General features: G+C 45.6%; 1 protein-coding gene across 1 annotated transcript in view; it reads left to right on the forward strand.

Moving 5' to 3' along the window:
- The window catches only part of LOC124595695 (DNA-directed RNA polymerase, mitochondrial), a 294,066-nt gene that overhangs the window by 210,055 nt on the left and 65,990 nt on the right, over positions 1-18,021 (forward strand). The window contains exon 18 of the mRNA XM_047134553.1: positions 8,520-8,765. Coding sequence (XP_046990509.1) covers positions 8,520-8,765 — 246 coding nt within the window. The remainder of the gene's footprint in view (positions 1-8,519; positions 8,766-18,021) is intronic.

Raw genomic sequence — 18,021 nt, forward strand, 5'->3', positions numbered from 1 at the left:
TTCTGTCTTGAGTCTTCATGAATACCAGGTGATCAGATGTTGGAATATCATGACAGTACTTCAGGATAGCTGGCCGTAAATGCAATGGGATGCTGAGCTTCCATTTCTGCCCCATTGGACCATAGTTCCACTTATACAGTTAGTTACATGTTCTGTTGATCAGTTTCACGGTAACTGTTAACCTATAATTTTTTTATTCCTATTCAAGAATTCATCTATGGTATAGAAGGAATTTTAAAGAAGATATGATTTCAATTTATTTTTAAAACTATTAGTGCTACAATGCTCTATTAATTAATTGGGGTTTTTCTTTGGCCAGTTTCTCCTTTTTCAAGTCTCCTGTGACCTTCAGCCATGTTGGATCCATCTTCTGTTCAGCAGCAGTATTGTTTAATGCAGCAGTAACTGAGATTTCATTCCCACTGCTGTGTTCTGTTAAAGGATTCCTTGAAAGGCAGTTGACATCCTTGTGTATCTATCCACTTTGGTGTACCACATGACATTTTACTCCTGAAGCCTCAGTGCCTATCTTCCCAGTTGATCGGATGAATCCTTCAGGCTAGTCAGCCAACAGAGAGAATGGTAGTCTATCGCAATGGTGATTGGCTTGCCAAATAAACATGGTCAGAACTCGTTGATGGCCCAGTAACTGCAAGGCACTCGTTCTTGGTTGTAGAGTAGTTCATCTTGGAGTTGGAGAGTACTCTTAAAACATTTTGAGCGTTTTCCTGAATTTGTGCTTGTGCTGCCCCTCTTCCAAAATGACTAGCATCAATGTGAAGTTCTGTCTCAACATTTCGTCATACAATGTTAGAACTGGAGTCGATGTTAATGCCTCCTTAATGACAAGGAAACATCTGTTCAGCACCTTATTCCAGGAAAAATTTGGCATCTCCCTGCAGTAGTTGTTTTACAAATTTTTTATTGTGCCTGTCTGTGACCCATCATCTCGATATCTGGTGAGGGATTTTCCATAGTTAGATTTTACATCAAACAAGCATGTCAGTAGTTTCCAACATCACACAGATGCTAAAGCACTTGGAGAGAGCAAATACAAGAATTACCATGGAAAATTGTATATTAAGGGGGAAAAAAGGTGTACCAGTAAAATGAGAAATAGTTTTGGGAGAGTTGTACTCAGATATCCACACTGAAAACACGATTGCAGAAGCTCATGCAATACCTGCAAACTATAGCACTATTCAGTGAAAATTCAATGGAAGTAATTAGAGGAAAAAACTAATCAATATATTACAGTGGAATATATTTCAAGAATAGTTTTTTATAATTTTGCCAGCCAGACCCTTGTCTACTCAAAGAGTGGTTTTTAGATGTGAAGGCAAGATGATGATCTGTGCTGTTCAAATTTTAATAGGCAGTATGTCTCATATGGCACACTGCATCATGTCACCAGCTAACATGAATCCCTTCCCTGTAGAATAATTTTCTGAAAAGGGCATAGAGCGTTGCTACTTTCTTCTGTTTTGCACTGCTGCTTTCCGGTTGGTGACTAGTAAATCAGCAGGTGGGTGAGGTCACTGCAGTTGGGATGATTGTCCCCAATCGTCCCCATAAAAGATTGCAATTCATGAAGGTTATAGGGAATGGGTGAGTTACAAATTGCTTATGGCAGAGTACCTTCGTATTAATGATGCAGCCCAGATATTTAAATCCTATTCAGAAAACTAACTTTTATGTAGGTTACATCATGAAATGAGACAAAGAAAAAACCTGAGCATAGAAAACAGATATAGCCCAATTGACTATTTGTAAGCCACAAACAAAATCGTATATCAGAGCAATAAGTATGAATTACCACTTCACCTGTGATTTGCAGACTTTGATAAAAGCTTTTGGTTCGGTTTCAACAAAATCTATAGTTGCAGCCCTTAAGAAACAAGCCACAGATTCAACTTACATTGTTTATATGCCGAAGAATACACATGTCACTGCTAGAGCTACTATTAGACTTCAGTAGAATAATCAGAAATTCACATTTGAAAGAGTGTCAGCAATTAGATTTCATATCACCAAAACTATTCTCAGTAACCTTAGGGGAAGATTTCAGATGCTTAAACTGGAAAAATGAAGGAATCTGAATTAATGGGATATTATCCGAAACACTTTTGTTTTGCTGATGACACTGTAATGTTTTGTGTGTAGTGCAGACTTAATTCATCATGATGAAGTAAGTGACCTGGAGTAATTTTTGTTAACCAACTATAACTTTTAAAATGAACCACTGATGTGCCTAAAATGAAAAGTTTATGATCAGTATGCATGACCAGTTTTAATTTATGGCAGTGAGACACACTCTTTTAATGCAAAACCATTCAAAAACAAAGGAGAGCTCAGTGAACATTGGTTAGATACCCACTGGGAATCACTAGAGTAAAAATTCCTAAGGACTACAGTGATATACATAACTATTATTGTAATGAGAATGAAGTATACGTGATTTGGCCATATAGCCAGGTGAGTGATTGATAGATCAACAAAGGAAATTATTTGGTGGATTACAAGAGATTTACAAAGATGCAAACGACAACCTCATGGAAGGTGGGTACATGTCAGAAAATATGCAGGGCAGCAGTGATGGGTGTAGCTGCAGACTGCAATGCTTGGTAATGTCTGGATGAGGCCTGTATCCTGCAATATATGTCAAATTGATGATAACATGAATGGCAGTTAGATCTGAATGATAGTTAGATCTGAATGATTTGTTGCAAAATTTCCAAATGTTTTTGCACCTTTGCCCATTGTGAATCATATATTCAAAATAGTTAACTCAAGATGGAATGGCCTGTATCAGTTGTTGCATGAATCGGTAGAATGTGATCAGGTCAACCACTACTACAAACAATAGACACATGTATCCATACAGACCATAAAGTGTGTTAATGATCATGAACTCATGAAATTTCACATCAGCAGGAGTTGCAGATAAGCATCCATTATATTTATTTTTGTCAGTGTTTTTACGTGTGATAATGAATGTGTGTCCATGACTTTCAACTTCTTGATTGTCATTACAGACAGTGCACTCTGACTAAGGGGGACCATTTCAATCACCCTCTGGCGTATAACCTGTTTGCTTGGTTTTTATGACATCATTGAAACTGAACTAAGTTTGAAGTAGAAGTAGAAGTAGAAGTTTGTAGAATTTTGCACAGAGCATGACTTAATCATAGCTAACACTTGGTTCAAGAATCATAAAAGAAGGTTGTATACCTGGAAGAATCCTGGAGATACTAAAAGGTATCAGATAGATTATATAATGGTAAGACAGAGATTTAGGAACCAGGTTTTAAATTGTAAGACATTTCCAGGGGCAGATGTGGATTCTGGCCACAATCTATTGGTTATGAACTGCAGATTGAAACTGAAGAAACTGCAAAAAGGTGGTAATTTAAGGAGTTGGGACCTGGATAAACTGAAAGAACCAGAGGTTGTAGAGAGTTTCAGGGAGAGCATAAGGGAACAACTGACAGGAATGGGGGAAAGAAATACAGTAGAAGAAGAATGGGTAGCTCTGAGGGATGAAGTAGTGAAGGCAGCAGACGATCAAGTAGGTAAAAAGACGAGGGCTAATAGAAATCCTTGGGTAACAGAAGAAATATTGAATTTAATTGATGAAAGGAGAAAATATAAAAATGCAGTAAATGAAGCAGGCAAAAAGGAATACAAACGTCTCAAAAATGAGATCGACAGGAAGTGCAAAATGGCTAAGCAGGGATGGCTAGAGGACAAATGTAAGGATGTAGAGGCTTGTCTCACTAGGGGTAAGATAGATACTGCCTACAGGAAAATTAAAGAGACCTTTGGAGAAAAGAGAACCACTTGTATGAATATCAAGAGCTCAGAAGGCAACCCAGTTCTAAGCAAAGAAGGGAAGGCAGAAAGGTGGAAGGAGTATATAGAGGGTTTATACAAGAGCGATGTGCTTGAGGACAATATTATGGAAATGGAAGAGGATGTAGATGAAGACGAAATGGGAGATAAGATACTGCGTGAAGAGTTTGACAGAGCACTGAAAGACCGGAGTCGAAACAAGGCCCCGGGAGTAGACAACATTCCATTAGAACTACTGATGGCCTTGGGAGAGCCAGTGCTGACAAAACTCTACCATCTGGTGAGCAAGATGTATGAGACAGGTGAAATACCCTCAGACTTCAAGAAGAATATAATAATTCCAATCCCAAAGAAAGCAGGTGTTGACAGATGTGAAAATTACCGAACTATCAGTTTAATAAGTCACAGCTGCAAAATACTAACACGAATTCTTTACAGACGAATGGAAAAACTGGTAGAAGCGGACCTCGGGGAAGATCAGTTTGGATTCCGCAGAAATGTTGGAACACGTTAGGCAATACTAACCTTACGACTTATCTTAGAATAAAGGTTAAGGAAAGGCAAACCTACGTTTCTAGCATTTGTAGACTTAGAGAAAGCTTTTGACAATGTTAACTGGAATACTCACTTTCAAATTCTGAAGGTAGTAGGGTTAAAATACAGGGAGCGAAAGGCTATTTACAATTTGTACAGAAACCAGATGGCAGTTCTAAGAGTCGAGGGGCATGAAAGGGAAGCAGTGGTTGGGAAAAGAGTGAGACAGGGTTGTAGCCTCTCCCCGATGTTATTCAATCTGTATATTGAGCAAGCAGTAAAGGAAGCAAAAGAAAAATTCGGAGTAGGTATTAAAATTCATGGAGAAGCAGTAAAAACTTTGAGGTTCGCCGATGACATTGTAATTCTGTCAGAGACAGCAAAGGACTTGGAAGAGCAGTTGAACGGAATGGACAGTGTCTTGAACGGAGGATATAAGATGAACTTCAACAAAAGCAAAACGAGGATAATGGAATGTAGTCAAATTAAATCGGGTGATGCTGAGGGAATTAGATTAGGAAATGAGACACTTAAAGTAGTAAAGGAGTTTTGCTATTTAGGGAGTAAAATAACTGATGATGGTCGAAGTAGAGAGGATATAAAATGTAGACTGGCAATGGCAAGGAAAGCGTTTCTGAAGAAGAGAAATTTGTTAACGTCGAGTCTAGACTTAAGTGTCAGGAAGTCGTTTCTGAAAGTATTTGTATGGAGTGTAGCCATGTATGGAAGTGAAACATGGACGATAACTAGTTTAGACAAGAAGAGAATAGAAGCTTTCGAAATGTGGTGCTACAGAAGAATGCTGAAGATTAGATGGGTAGATCACATAACTAATGAGGAGGTGTTGAATAGGATTGAGGAGAAGAGAAGTTTGTGGCACAACTTGACTAGAAGAAGGGATCGGTTGGTAGGACATGTTTTGAGGCATCAAGGGATCACAAATTTAGCTTTGGAGGGCAGCGTGGAGGGTAAAAATCGTAGAGGGAGACCAAGAGATGAATACACTAAGCAGATTCAGAAGGATGTAGGTTGCAGTAGGTACTGGGAGATGAAGAAGCTTGCACAGGATAGAGTAGCATGGAGAGCTGCATCAAACCAGTCTCAGGACTGAAGACCACAACAACAACAACAAGTTTGAAAGACTTGAAAAAATTTAGGCTACACTGAAGGTTTCAGTGGGATGTAAGCTGCAGAATTATATCCACATCTTTTTAATTACCTCAGATGCAGTAAAAACTCCTGGCATGGGTCATCTAAATCATGACAGAGAAATCTGATCATCATTGAGAAAATAAGCCTGGTAATAATGACTGTGAAAAAGAAATATTGCCTGTGAAAAAAATGTGAGTGGATTTTTTTTTTGGGGGGGGGGGGGGGGGGGCAGACAGTGGAGGTGAAAATTCTAAATGGCAGTTGGCATTCAAATTTTGTCAATCTTGTTAGGATTCCTGTCTTAATTTATAACTAGATCTGAAGATTTAGTATGCTGAGTGTGTTGTGTAAACTCTACAGTGCAAACTTGAGAACACTGTCCTTTATTATAATGCTGGTGCTCATAAAGTGTTTGCATAGATGTGATAGCCATATTGGAAGATTTCACTACGGTCAGCAAGTGAAGCAACATGCCCACACTACATACATTTAGACTTCTCACGCTTGGAGAAACAATGCTGAGCAATGTGATGGAGCAGTAGGACACTGGAATCATGGTATGGAGGGCTACAATTCCAGTACTCCTTGGATCACCCAAAATCCTGATCATCTTTCCTTCTTGCTGATGGAAACGGGTCAAACAGGATTTTAATTTAAGAAACTTGCATGAAATTTACAATAATGCTAATGAGATCCACCCCCACTGCCCCCAAATCACCCCCTGTTAACTTTCCAGAATTTCTTAACCTCAAACCTTGCCTCACCATCATTCCCCAGATCCCTCAACAAGTAAACTAACCTTACATCCACAGAAAGAACCACACTCCATCCAGACAATCCAAAATAGAAAAACAAGTTGGTGCTTGTAACTTGTGCCCACATATTAAAATGTTGATGCTTAGTGCAATATGTCCAAAATCTTAAACTACTTATAAAATATCTTGTGATGAGGATCATATCTCTGTTGCAAAAGATAGAACTAATGTTTTAACTGTGCATTATTTAAGTTCATACTGTGATGTCTTTGACAACACTACATTATTATTTACTATGCGTGGAAATTCCACAAACGGGAAATGGGATTTGGAAAACAACAGTGATGATGATGATGATGATGATGATGATGGAGAAGGAACGTATTTGTATACGTAACACGAATTGAGCTTATACTAGTTCATTATATCCTGGGTGTCAGTGGTGTTTCGTGTGAAATGTACAGTATCCCTGTTTGTATGTTTCGAGTTTTTGTTTTCACCGTGCATTGATAACATCATCCAGCCATGATGTTATACGGGGTGTTACGAAGCTATTTGTTCAAATTAATACAGGAGGCAGAGAACATAAAAACAATTATATTTAGTTATGGGATATCCGGTCCCTGATAGCGATTTCTGATGCTAGGGATGATTTGCACATAAGTTATTTTAGCATGATAATTACAGAAGTGGCATTCACAGGAACTGCTTGAATGCGCTATCATTGTCCTGTACGCACGCAGTACATCGTCGGACCATTGATTGTCATGTCTGTCTGAAGATTTGTGGCATGTCCACAGTGGTGCCAGCAGTGGCACCAGTTCTAGCGACAAGGTCTTCTTCTGTTTCCACAACAGTTTCATACGCCAGCTGCTTTATTTACCCACAGAGGAAGAAATTCAGACATTTGAGATAAGGCGACCTGGGTGGCCAAGCCATAGAGCCACATTGGCTGATCCATCAAGTCCTTAAAACGGCTATCAAATGCTTCCTCACAGCAATGCTGAAATGGGCTGGTGTCCCACCATACTGAAGTACATCCTTCATATAAAATTCAGCAGTACATTCTCTAGCAGTTCTGGCAACACATATTCCACAAAGATGCAATATCTCTGCCCATTGAGCCAAAGTGGGAGAATGTGTGGTCCAGTCAACCTATCACTGAGAATGTCGGCTCACACATCAAACCAGTGTGAAGTCATGTACCTTGTGGATTCACATGTGGGCAAACATGCAAATTGTGGATATTGAAACAGCCTTCATATGTCATGTTTTTGTCTTCCATTTTGGGAGTTTGTGCTGTTCGATCCCTCCCTGTATCATGCATACTTGCATGGAAGACTGTTTCCCATAGCAGGTCATGTGAACATTTTTTGTATTTTGGAACTTGTCGGTTGTAAAAACACTGTCAGTACTCTCTCACTGCAGCTCATCCATTTCCATTCATACCCAGATACTAGATCCATGTCAGCCATTTCAGTGTATATAAACTGCTCCATGTTCACTGTTATTGTCACAAGGCAGTAATGATTAAAACTGCATTTGTGTGCTTACAAGGAAGTCACAGCTATTGTCACAAGGCAGTGATGCTTATAATGAATCAGCATGTTTCCAAGCAGAGCTCAGAGCCAACCATCCATGTACACAGAGCGATATACATTCCCTGTTAGTGTCACCAGCACAACTTACGTCAGCACCACTAACAAAATGTTCACTAACATTACAAATTTGTTTCCAAAACCATATGTTTCTTTTGGAAACATATTTGTTTTGATGTTTTCTACCTCCTGTACTAACTTGAACAAATAGCTTCAGAACATCCTGTATATGCAGGTAATACAAGAAACTTCATTATTGTGTATGCTGTCTACATTCTAACTTAAAGGCCTTATAACCGACTGCTTTTTTTATTTACACAGAAACTATACTACATATAACTCCTATTTTAACTTGTTGTAGAATGTATTTGTTGGATCCATTGCATTTTTATGGTCTTGTTGGCCCCTGTACATTGTTAGCTTTTATTGTTGACAAGAAAGTGTAACATTTTTAGACTGGCATTATTCAATCTAGAAAGTGCAGGAATCACATTACAAGAATGCTGTTGATTGGATTGTTGTCGATGCTATTTTTTTGTGAAATGATTTTCCAAGCCTGTTTAATAGTTTTATTTTTTGTATTTTAACATTATAGTTGGTGACTTGCAAGTAATTGTAATTGTAACAGGGTCGCATGTGGTGGGCTGAGTCAGAAGAACCATGGCAAACATTGGCTTGTTGTATAGAAATAGCAAAAGCTGTCCGTTCTCCTGATCCAGAGAAATACATCTGCCACTTTCCTGTGCACCAAGATGGTTCCTGCAATGGACTACAACATTATGCTGCACTTGGTCGAGACACTGCTGGGGCTGAAAGTGTAAATCTCAGTCCTGCACAGCGACCACAGGATGTTTATGAATGTGTAGCTCAACTGGTAAGTGTATTATTTTCGGCTTGTAAGTATTGTAAATTACTCTGTTTGGAGGATGTAAATTTCTTGTAAGTGCAAGCATCTGCCTAAGGCAACTCTGTCACCACAAGCAGTTTGAGTTGTAATGCCCTCTTGAGAAAAAAAAAGAAATATTATTGCTTTCATATGGACTGGATTATTATTATCCACACACTTAGATTATGGGACGTAGCTAAGTTTAGAGAGACAGATCTGGCAGTTTGATATTTCTCCTTATATTGGGAAGCAGTAGTTAGTATCCCTAGTTCCCTAAACAGGTTTCTGCAGGATGTTCTTGACTTCACACCACATATAACTCTTATTGCACATTTTTGTGCCCGGAAAACTTTAGCTTGGCTTGATGAATTACCCCAAAAAATAGTCCCATATGACATTATGGAATGAAAGTAAGCATAGTATGCCAGCTTTTTCATTTTTATATCTCCTATGTCTGACACAATTCGCATTGTAAATAGAGACTTGTTAAGATACTTCAGCTGTTCTGTGGTGTGCTCCTCCCAGTTGAATTTATTGTTGTTGTTGTTGTTGTGGTGGTCTTCAGTCCTGAGACTGGTTTGATGCAGCTCTCCATACTACTCTATCCTGTGCAAGCCTCTTCATCTCCCAGTACCTACTGCAACCTACATCCTTCTGAATCTGCTTAGTGTATTCATCTCTTGGTCTCCCTCTACGATTTTTACCCTCCACGCTGCCCTCCAATACCTACTCCGAATTTTTCTTTTGTTTCCTGTACTGCTTGCTCAATATACAGATTGAATAACATCGGGGAGAGACTACAATCCTGTCTTACTCCCTTCCCAACCACAGCTTCCCTTTCATGTCCCTCGACTCTTATAACTGCCATCTGGTTTCTGTACAAATTGTAAATAGCCTGCCGCTCCCTGTATTTTCCCCCTGCCACCTTTAGAGTTTGAAAGAGAGTATTCCAGTCAACATTGTCAAAAGCTTTCTCTAAGTCTACAAATGCTAGAAACGTAGGTTTGCCTTTCCTTAATCTTTATTCTAAGATAAGTCGTAAGGTCAGTATTGCCTCACGTGTTCCAGTGTTTCTACGGAATCCAAACTGATCTTCCCCGAGGTCGGCTTCTACTAGTTTTTCCATTCATCTGTAAAGAATTCGTGTTAGTATTTTGCACCTGTGGCTTATTAAACTGATTGTTCGGTAATTTTCACATCTGTCAACACCTGCTTTTTTTGGGATTGGAATTATTATATTCTTCTTGAAGTCTGAGGGTATTTCGCCTGTTTCATACATTTTGCTCACCAGATGGTAGAGTTTTGTCAGCACTGGCTCTCCCAAGGCCGTCAGTAGTTCCAATGGAATGTTGTCTACTCCCGGGGCCTTGTTTCGACTCATGTCTTTCAGAGCTCTGTCAAACTCTTCATGCAGTATCGTATCTCCCACTTCATCTACATCCTCTTCCATTTCCATAATATTGTCCTCAAGTACATCGCCCTTGTATAGACCCTCTATATACTCCTTCCACCTTTCTGCTTTCCCTTCTTTGCTTAGAACTGGGTTTCCATCTGAGCTCTTGATATTCATACAAGTCGTTCTCTTGTCTCCTAAGGTCTCTTTAATTTTCCTGTAGGCGTTATCTATCTTACCCCTAGTGAGATAAGTCTCTACATCCTTACATATGACTGCTATCCATCCCTGCTTAGCTATTTTCCTCTTCCTGTCGATCTCATTTTTGAGACGTTTGTATTCCTTTTTGCCTGCTTCATTTACTGCATTTTTATATTTTCTCCTTTTATCAATTAAATTCAATATTTCTTCTGTTACCCAAGGATTTCTACTAGTCCTTGTCTTTTTACCTACTTGATCGTCTCCCCCTGCGGGTTCGGGGGTAAGAATAGGCCCGCGGTATTCCTGCCTGTCGTAGGAGGCGACTAAAAGGAGTCTCAAACGTTTCGGCCTTATGTGATGGTCCCCTCTCGGGTTTGACCTCCATCTATCTAAATTCTTCCGAAGAGCGAGCCAATTGGGGAAGGGCACCTTACATGGTGCACTGTATCCTTCGTGCAATTAGACCTATAGCCGTCTTTCTCGTCGTTGCAATGGTGTCCCGCTCGTTTTCGATCTCTTGGGCGATTACCACACTGCACTCTGCAGTGTTTCTTTTAACTGTGACGACGACCTTGGCCATTTTTGCACCTAAGATCCAGCACGGTAGCCAGTCCGTTGTGGTGGGGTCGCCATGTACCCTCTTGGTTGTAGCCCCCTGACAACACAGGGATCGCTCTACTGATGCCTGCGCCGTTAACTCCCCACGTATGCCAAGGAGTAGATGCCCATCTCCCTGGGGCATCAGGACTCCCGGCAATGGCCATCCTGCCAGGTGGCCTTTGCTGTGGCTGGGTGGCGCCCGTGGGGAGGGCCCTTGGTCGGAGTAGGTGGCATCAGGGCGGATGACCCGCAATGAAGCGTGGTACATCATCTCTTGCTGGCGGCCAGCCGTCAGCAGTCTCTAAGCGTTCCAAGGCTCAATTCAAGGCTAATGTGTATGACCCCAAATCGTTCCCCTCCCTGGCCACACCATGGGAGGAACGAAGGGCTATGAATGAGAGCGAAAGATACTCGCCCCGGTTTCTCGTCTGTACCAGAGCTGACGGGGAATCTTTTATGTCCGTGAAGCCTCAGTTCTTTGTAGAGCATTTAGAGGACACGTTTGGGGAGGTGGAGGGCTTGTCCAAGATGCGGTCCGGGTCGGTGTTGATCAAAACGGCATCCTCCGCGCAGTCGCGGGCCTTGCTCGCTTGTACTAAGCTGGGGGATGTCTCTGTCACTATCACGCCCCATAAGAGTCTGAACATGGTCCAGGGCATTATCTTTCACAGGGATCTGCTTTTACAGTCCGACGACGAGCTGCGCGCCAACTTGGAGCGCCGAGGTGTCCATTTCGTCCGGCGCGTCCACCGGGGTCCGAGGGATCGTCAAGTTGCCACCGGTGCCTTCATCTTGGCCTTCGAGGGTGACACGTTACCTGAGAAGGTCAAGGTGATGGTGTACCGTTGTGATGTCAAGCCGTATATCCCTCCCCCGATGCGGTGCTTCAAGTGTTGGAAGTTCGGCCACATGTCTTCACGCTGTGCGTCCGACCTCGTCTGTCGCGATTGCGGTCGACCTTCCCATCCAGATCATCCCTGTGCGCCGCCTCCAATCTGTGTGAACTGTGGTGCGCACCATCCGCCTTGCTCGCCAGACTGTCCGATTCTGCAGAAGGAGCGGAAGATCATGGAAATAAAGACTCTCGACCGCCTGACGTACACTGAGGCGAAGCGGAAATATGATCGACTTCATCCGGTGCGCATGACGGCTTCATATGCCGCAACTGTCACTCCTTCTACAATTCCATCTGCACCAGTCAGCTCTCAGAGTCGAAGTCCCACACCTGCCCCCTTGATGGTGGGGGGCACTAAACCTCCTGTTGCTCCTGCTCCATCTACTTCAGGAGCAACACCCCCCCAACCATCGGGGACATCAGTCCCCCCTTCCCAGCCGGAGAAGCGTAAGACTTCTTCGGCTCCTCTCGTACGGAAGGGGTCCCTTGGGGACCTTCCTTCGCACGCTCCAACAGGTTCCAAAACCGACGGCCGCAAGTGGCTCAAACAACCGCCAGTCCCTGGTCGTCGGGACACACGATCATCGTCTGTCCCTGAGACTGACCCTGTGACGCCCTCCAAGCCTGTACCACCAAAGGCACAGCGCGCGAAGCAGCAGAAGAAGAAACTCCCCAAGGCTACCGACGTTGCGGTGGCACCCATTCCACCGCTGCCTACAAGCTCTGCGTCTGAGGACGAGGTGGAGATCCTGGCGTCCGCTGAGGACCTCGATCTCGCCAGTCCCTCCGACGCCATGGAAAGCACTGGCACAGGTGCTCACTTGGAGGCAGCGGGTGACCCAGTGGCGTAATCTGCCTTCCCTGTCCCGTCACGCCTTTCCCAGCAATGGCCAGTACCATCCTCCAGTGGAACTGCAGCGGTTTCTTCCACCATTTAGCTGAGCTCCGCCAACTTATCAGCCGTCATCCTTTCCTTTGCATTGCTCTGCAGGAAACTTGGTTTCCAGCAATGCGATCCCCCGCCCTCCGTGGCTATCGGGGTTATTTTAAGAACCGGGCAACTTACGAAAGGGTGTCTGGTGGCGTCTGCATATATGTCCTGAACTCTCTTCACAGCGAGTTTGTACCTCTACAAACAGCTTTCGAGGCTGTCGCTGTTCGGGTGTGGACGCCACAGGCTATCACCGTCTGCAGTATTTACCTTCCACCTGATGGTACTGTCGCGCAGCATGTCCTGGCTGCTCTGATAGCACAACTGCCGCCACCTTTTTTGCTGCTGGGCGATTTCAATGCCCACAACCCTCTATGGGGTGGGACTGTCTCCGATGATCGTGGTCGGGCCGTGGAGCATGTGTTGGCTCAGCTCGACCTTAGCCTCTTAAACACCGGTGCTCCCACGCATTTCAGTGTGGCCCATGGCTCGTTCTCGGCCATCGATCTCACTATTTGCAGCCCTGGACTTGTCCCATCCCTCCACTGGAGAGTGCATCCTGACCTGTGTGGTAGTGACCATTTTCCCATCTATTTGTCACTGCCACAGTGTCATTCTTCTGGGCGCTTGCCCCGCTGGGCTTTCCACAGGGCTGACTGGCCAGCTTTTACTTCCGCTGTAACCATTGCGTCTCCCCCACAGGGTGACATTGACGAGGTGGTCCGTGTTTTAACCACGTCCATCGTTTCAGCGGCCGAGGCTACCATCCCCCGTTCCTCTGGCCTCCCTCGGCGGAAGGCTGTCCCCTGGTGGTCGCCGGAGATTGCTGAGGCTATTCGCGACCGTAGGCGGGCTCTCCAGCGTCTTAGGCGGCACCCGTCTCTGGAGACCCTCATCGCCTTTAAGAGGCTCCGTGCCTTCGCCCGTCGACTTATTGCACGGCGTAAGCGGGAGTGCTGGGAGAGGTACGTCTCCTCCCTGGGCTCCCGTGTCTCGTCCTCGCACGTGTGGTCCCGTATCCGGCGGATTTATGGCTCCCAGACCCCTGTGGGTGTCCCTGGGCTCTCCTTGGACGGCGCTGTCTGCACGGACGCTGCCGCCATTGCTGAACGGCTAGCCGCGCACTTTGCTCAGAGCTCTGCGACTGCATCCTATCCCCCCGCCTTTCGCTCTCTAAAGGAGCGCGCCGAGCGGACGCCGTTCTCATTCCACACGCGTCATTATGAAACATACAATGCTCCTTTCAGCGAGAGGGAACTCCTCGCTGCCCTCGCCGATTGCCCTGATACAGCACCAGGACCGGACTGCATCCATGCGCAGATGCTGAAGCATCTCTCCAGGGACTGCCAGACACACATCCTCGCCATCTTTAACCGCATTTGGAACGAGGGCGTGTTCCCGTCGCAATGGCAAGAGGGTCTTATTGTCCCCATCGTAAAGCCCGGTGCGGACCCACTGGCGGTGGACAGCTATCGTCCCATTACCCTCACCAACGTTTTGTGCAAATTGCTCGAACGTATGGTGGGGCGGCGTTTGTGTTGGGTCCTTGAGTCGCGCGGTCTCCTCGCTCCATCCCAGGGTGGCTTCCGTCGGGGCCGGTCTGCAGTGGACAATTTGGTGCGGCTGGAATCTGCTGTCCGTACGGCTTTTGCCCGACGTCAGCACCTTGTTGCTGTATTTTTCGATCTGCGGAAGGCGTATGACACCTCATGGAGGCATCACATCCTCGCCACGTTGCATGGGTGGGGTCTTCGTGGTCGGCTCCCGGCTTTTCTTCAAAGCTTTTTATTGCGCTGCTCTTTCCGGGTGCAAGTCGGTGCCACCTCTAGTTCCTCTTATATACAGGAAAATGGGGTCCCGCAGGGCTCGGTGTTGAGCGTCTCGTTATTTCTAGTGGCCATTAATGGTCTGGCTGCAGCAGTGGGGTCGTCGGTGTCTCCTTCTTTGTATGCCGACGACTTCTGCATCTCATTTAGCTCCACGACTACGGGAGTCGCCGAACGCAGGTTGCAAGTCGCCGTTCGCAAGGCAGCATCATGGGCTCTGGCTCATGGTTTTCAGTTCTCTGCTGCCAAGAGTCGGGTTATGCACTTCTGCAGGCGTCGGACGGTCCACCCTCATCCTGAACTTTACCTCGACTGCCACCTGCTTGACGTGGTGGACACTTGCCGCTTCTTGGGACTCGTGTTTGATGCCCGGCTCACATGGGTTCCTCATGTTACTCAGCTGAAGCAAAAATGCTGGCGGCACCTCAACGCCCTCCGCTGCCTTAGCCACACGTCTTGGGGTGCAGATCGCTGCACGCTACTGCAATTGTACAGAGCCCTTGTGCAGTCCCGGCTTGATTATGGGAGCCTGGCCTATGGGTCTGCGTCACCCTCAGTGTTGAAGTTGTTAGACCCCATACACCACTGTGGGGTCCGGCTTGCAACTGGCGCTTTTCGTACGAGCCCCGTGGATAGTTTACTGGTGGAGGCCGGGGTTCCCCCGCTGCGGTTTCGCCGCCATCGACTGCTCGCCGACTATGCTGTCCACGTGCATTGCTCGCCAGGCCATCCCAATCGTCGCCTGCTTTTCCCTGCCATGGTCCTCCATCTGCCCGAACGGCGACCTAGGTCTGGGCTTTCCGTCGCTGTCCGAGTTCAGTCCCTGCTGTCGGACTTGGGTTCATTCCCTCTTCCGCCTCCCTTCCGGGTCCATGCACCTACGCCTCCCTGGTGTTTGTCCCGGCCGTCCGTCCGTCTGGACTTGGCACAGGGACCCAAGGACTCGGTTCCGCCTGTGGCCCTCCGTCGCCGATTTCTTGCTCTCCTCGCCTCATTTTCGGACTGTGAGACTGTCTACACTGATGGTTCCCTGGTTGATGGTCGCACTGCCTACGCCTTTGCTCACTCTGACCATGTTGAGCAACGCTCCTTGCCGGCTGGCTGCAGTATTTTTACTGCAGAGCTGGTGGCCATCTTGCGCGCTCTTGAGCACATGCGTTTCTGCTCAGGTCGGTCCGTTGTCATCTGCAGTGACTCCCTGAGCAGCCTTCAGGCCATCGACCGCTGCTATCCCTCCTCTCCTCTGGTGTCCTCCATTCAGGAGGCTGTTTCCGCCATTGCCCGTTCTGGTGGTTCAGTGGTCCTGGTTTGGACGCCCGGTCATGTTGGCATCCCAGGGAACGAACGTGTAGACAGGCTGGCCAAAGGGGCGATAGACGCCCCAGCTTTGAATATCGGCCTTACGGCTCGCGACCAGCAGCTGGTGTTGCGCCGTAAGGTACTTGGGATGTGGGCTGCTGAGTGGCGTGGCATGACAGCCCCGAATAAACTACGGGCTGTCAAGGGGACGACCGATGTGTGGCGTTCCTCCCTGCGGGCTTCTCGCAGGGACTCGGTAGTCCTATGTCGGCTGCGCATCGGCCATACCTACCTGACGCACGGCCATCTGTTGCGTCAGGAGGATCCCCCCTTGTGTCGGTGTGGGTCCCGGCTGACGGTCGGCCACATTTTGCTGGAGTGTCCTCGACTGCGCACACTCCGGCAATCTTTTCATCTCCCGGGCACTTTGGCTTTGGTTTTATCCGACGATGCCTCCATGGCTGATACCGTTTTAAATTTTATCCGTGGTAGTCCGTTTTATGGTTCGATTTAGGGAGGTCCTGCGCCTTTCCCTTTCTGTGTCTCTTGTCCTTGTGTCTGTTGCTGTTCTGGTGTGCCGTGAGCTGGTTGACTCTTTCCCATTTTTGATCTCGTGGTCAGTCAACCAGTCTCCGGCCATCTTCCTTTCTTCTGTTTCTTTCTGTTTCTTTCTGTCTGGTGTTCCTATGTCCTGTTCTTGTCTGTAGTGTTTGTTGCTGGATTTGTGTGCTTTTAGCGCCTGGGGGGACGTCTCCTCCCCCTTTGGTTTTTATCTGCTTCGTCGATTTCCGGCTCGCCTGATTTTGGAATGGGGGACTGATGACCTTCGCTGTTTAGTCCCCCTTAAACATCCAACAACCACCACCACCACTTGATCGTCTGCTGCCTTCACTACTTCATCCCTCAAAGCTACCCATTCTTCTTCCACTGTATTTCTTTCCCCCATTCCTGTCAGTTGTTCCCTTATGCTCTCCCTGAAACTCTGTACAACCTCTGGTTCTTTCAGTTTATCCTGGTCCCATCTCCTTAAATTCCCACCTTTTTGCAGTTTCTTCAGTTTTAATCTACAGGTCATAACCAATAGATTGTGGTCAGAGTCCACATCTGCCCCTGGAAATGTCTTACAATTTAAAACCTGGTTCCTAAATCTCTGTCTTACCATTATATAATCTATCTGATACCTTTTAGTATCTCCAGGGTTCTTCCATGTATACAGCCTTCTTTCATGGTTCTTAAACCAAGTGTTAGCTATGATTATGTTGTGCTCTGTGCAAAATTCTACCATGCGGCTTCCTCTTTCATTTCTTAGCCCCAATGCATATTCACCTACTACGTTTCCTTCTCTCCCTTTTCCTACACTCGAATTCCAGTCACCCATGACTATTAAATTTTCATCTCCCTTCACTATCTGAATAATTTCTTTTATTTCATCATACATTTCTTCAATTTCTTCGTCATCTGCAGAGCTAGTTGGCATATAAACTTGTACTACTGTAGTAGGTGTGGGCTTCGTATCTATCTTGGCCACAATAATGCGTTCACTATTCTGTTTGTAGTAGCTTACCCGCATTCCTATTTTCCTATTCATTATTAAACCTACTCCTGCATTACCCCTATTTGATTTTGTGTTTATAACCCTGTAGTCACCTGACCAGAAGTCTTGTTCCTCCTGCCACCGAACTTCACTGATTCCCACTATATCTAACTTTAACCTATCCATTTCCCTTTTTAAATTTTCTAAGCTACCTGCCCGATTAAGGAATCTGACATTCCACGCTCCGATCCGTAGAACGCCAGTTTTCTTTCTCCTGATAACGACATCCTCTTGAGTAGTCCCCGCCCGGAGATCCGAATGGGGGACTATTTTACCTCTGGAATATTTTACCCAAGAGGACGCCATCATCATTTAATCATACAGTAAAGCTGCATGCCCTCAGGAAAAATTACGGCTGTAGTTTCCCCTTGCTTTCAGCCGTTCGCAGTACCAGCACGGCAAGGCCATTTTGGTTATTGTTACAATGCCAGATCAGTCAATCATCCAGACTGTTGCCCTTGCAACCACTGAAAAGGCTGCTGCCCCTCTTCAGGAACCACACGTT

The sequence above is a fragment of the Schistocerca americana genome, chromosome 2 (genome assembly GCF_021461395.2).
Source record: "Schistocerca americana isolate TAMUIC-IGC-003095 chromosome 2, iqSchAmer2.1, whole genome shotgun sequence".
Classification (NCBI taxonomy): domain Eukaryota; kingdom Metazoa; phylum Arthropoda; class Insecta; order Orthoptera; family Acrididae; genus Schistocerca; species Schistocerca americana.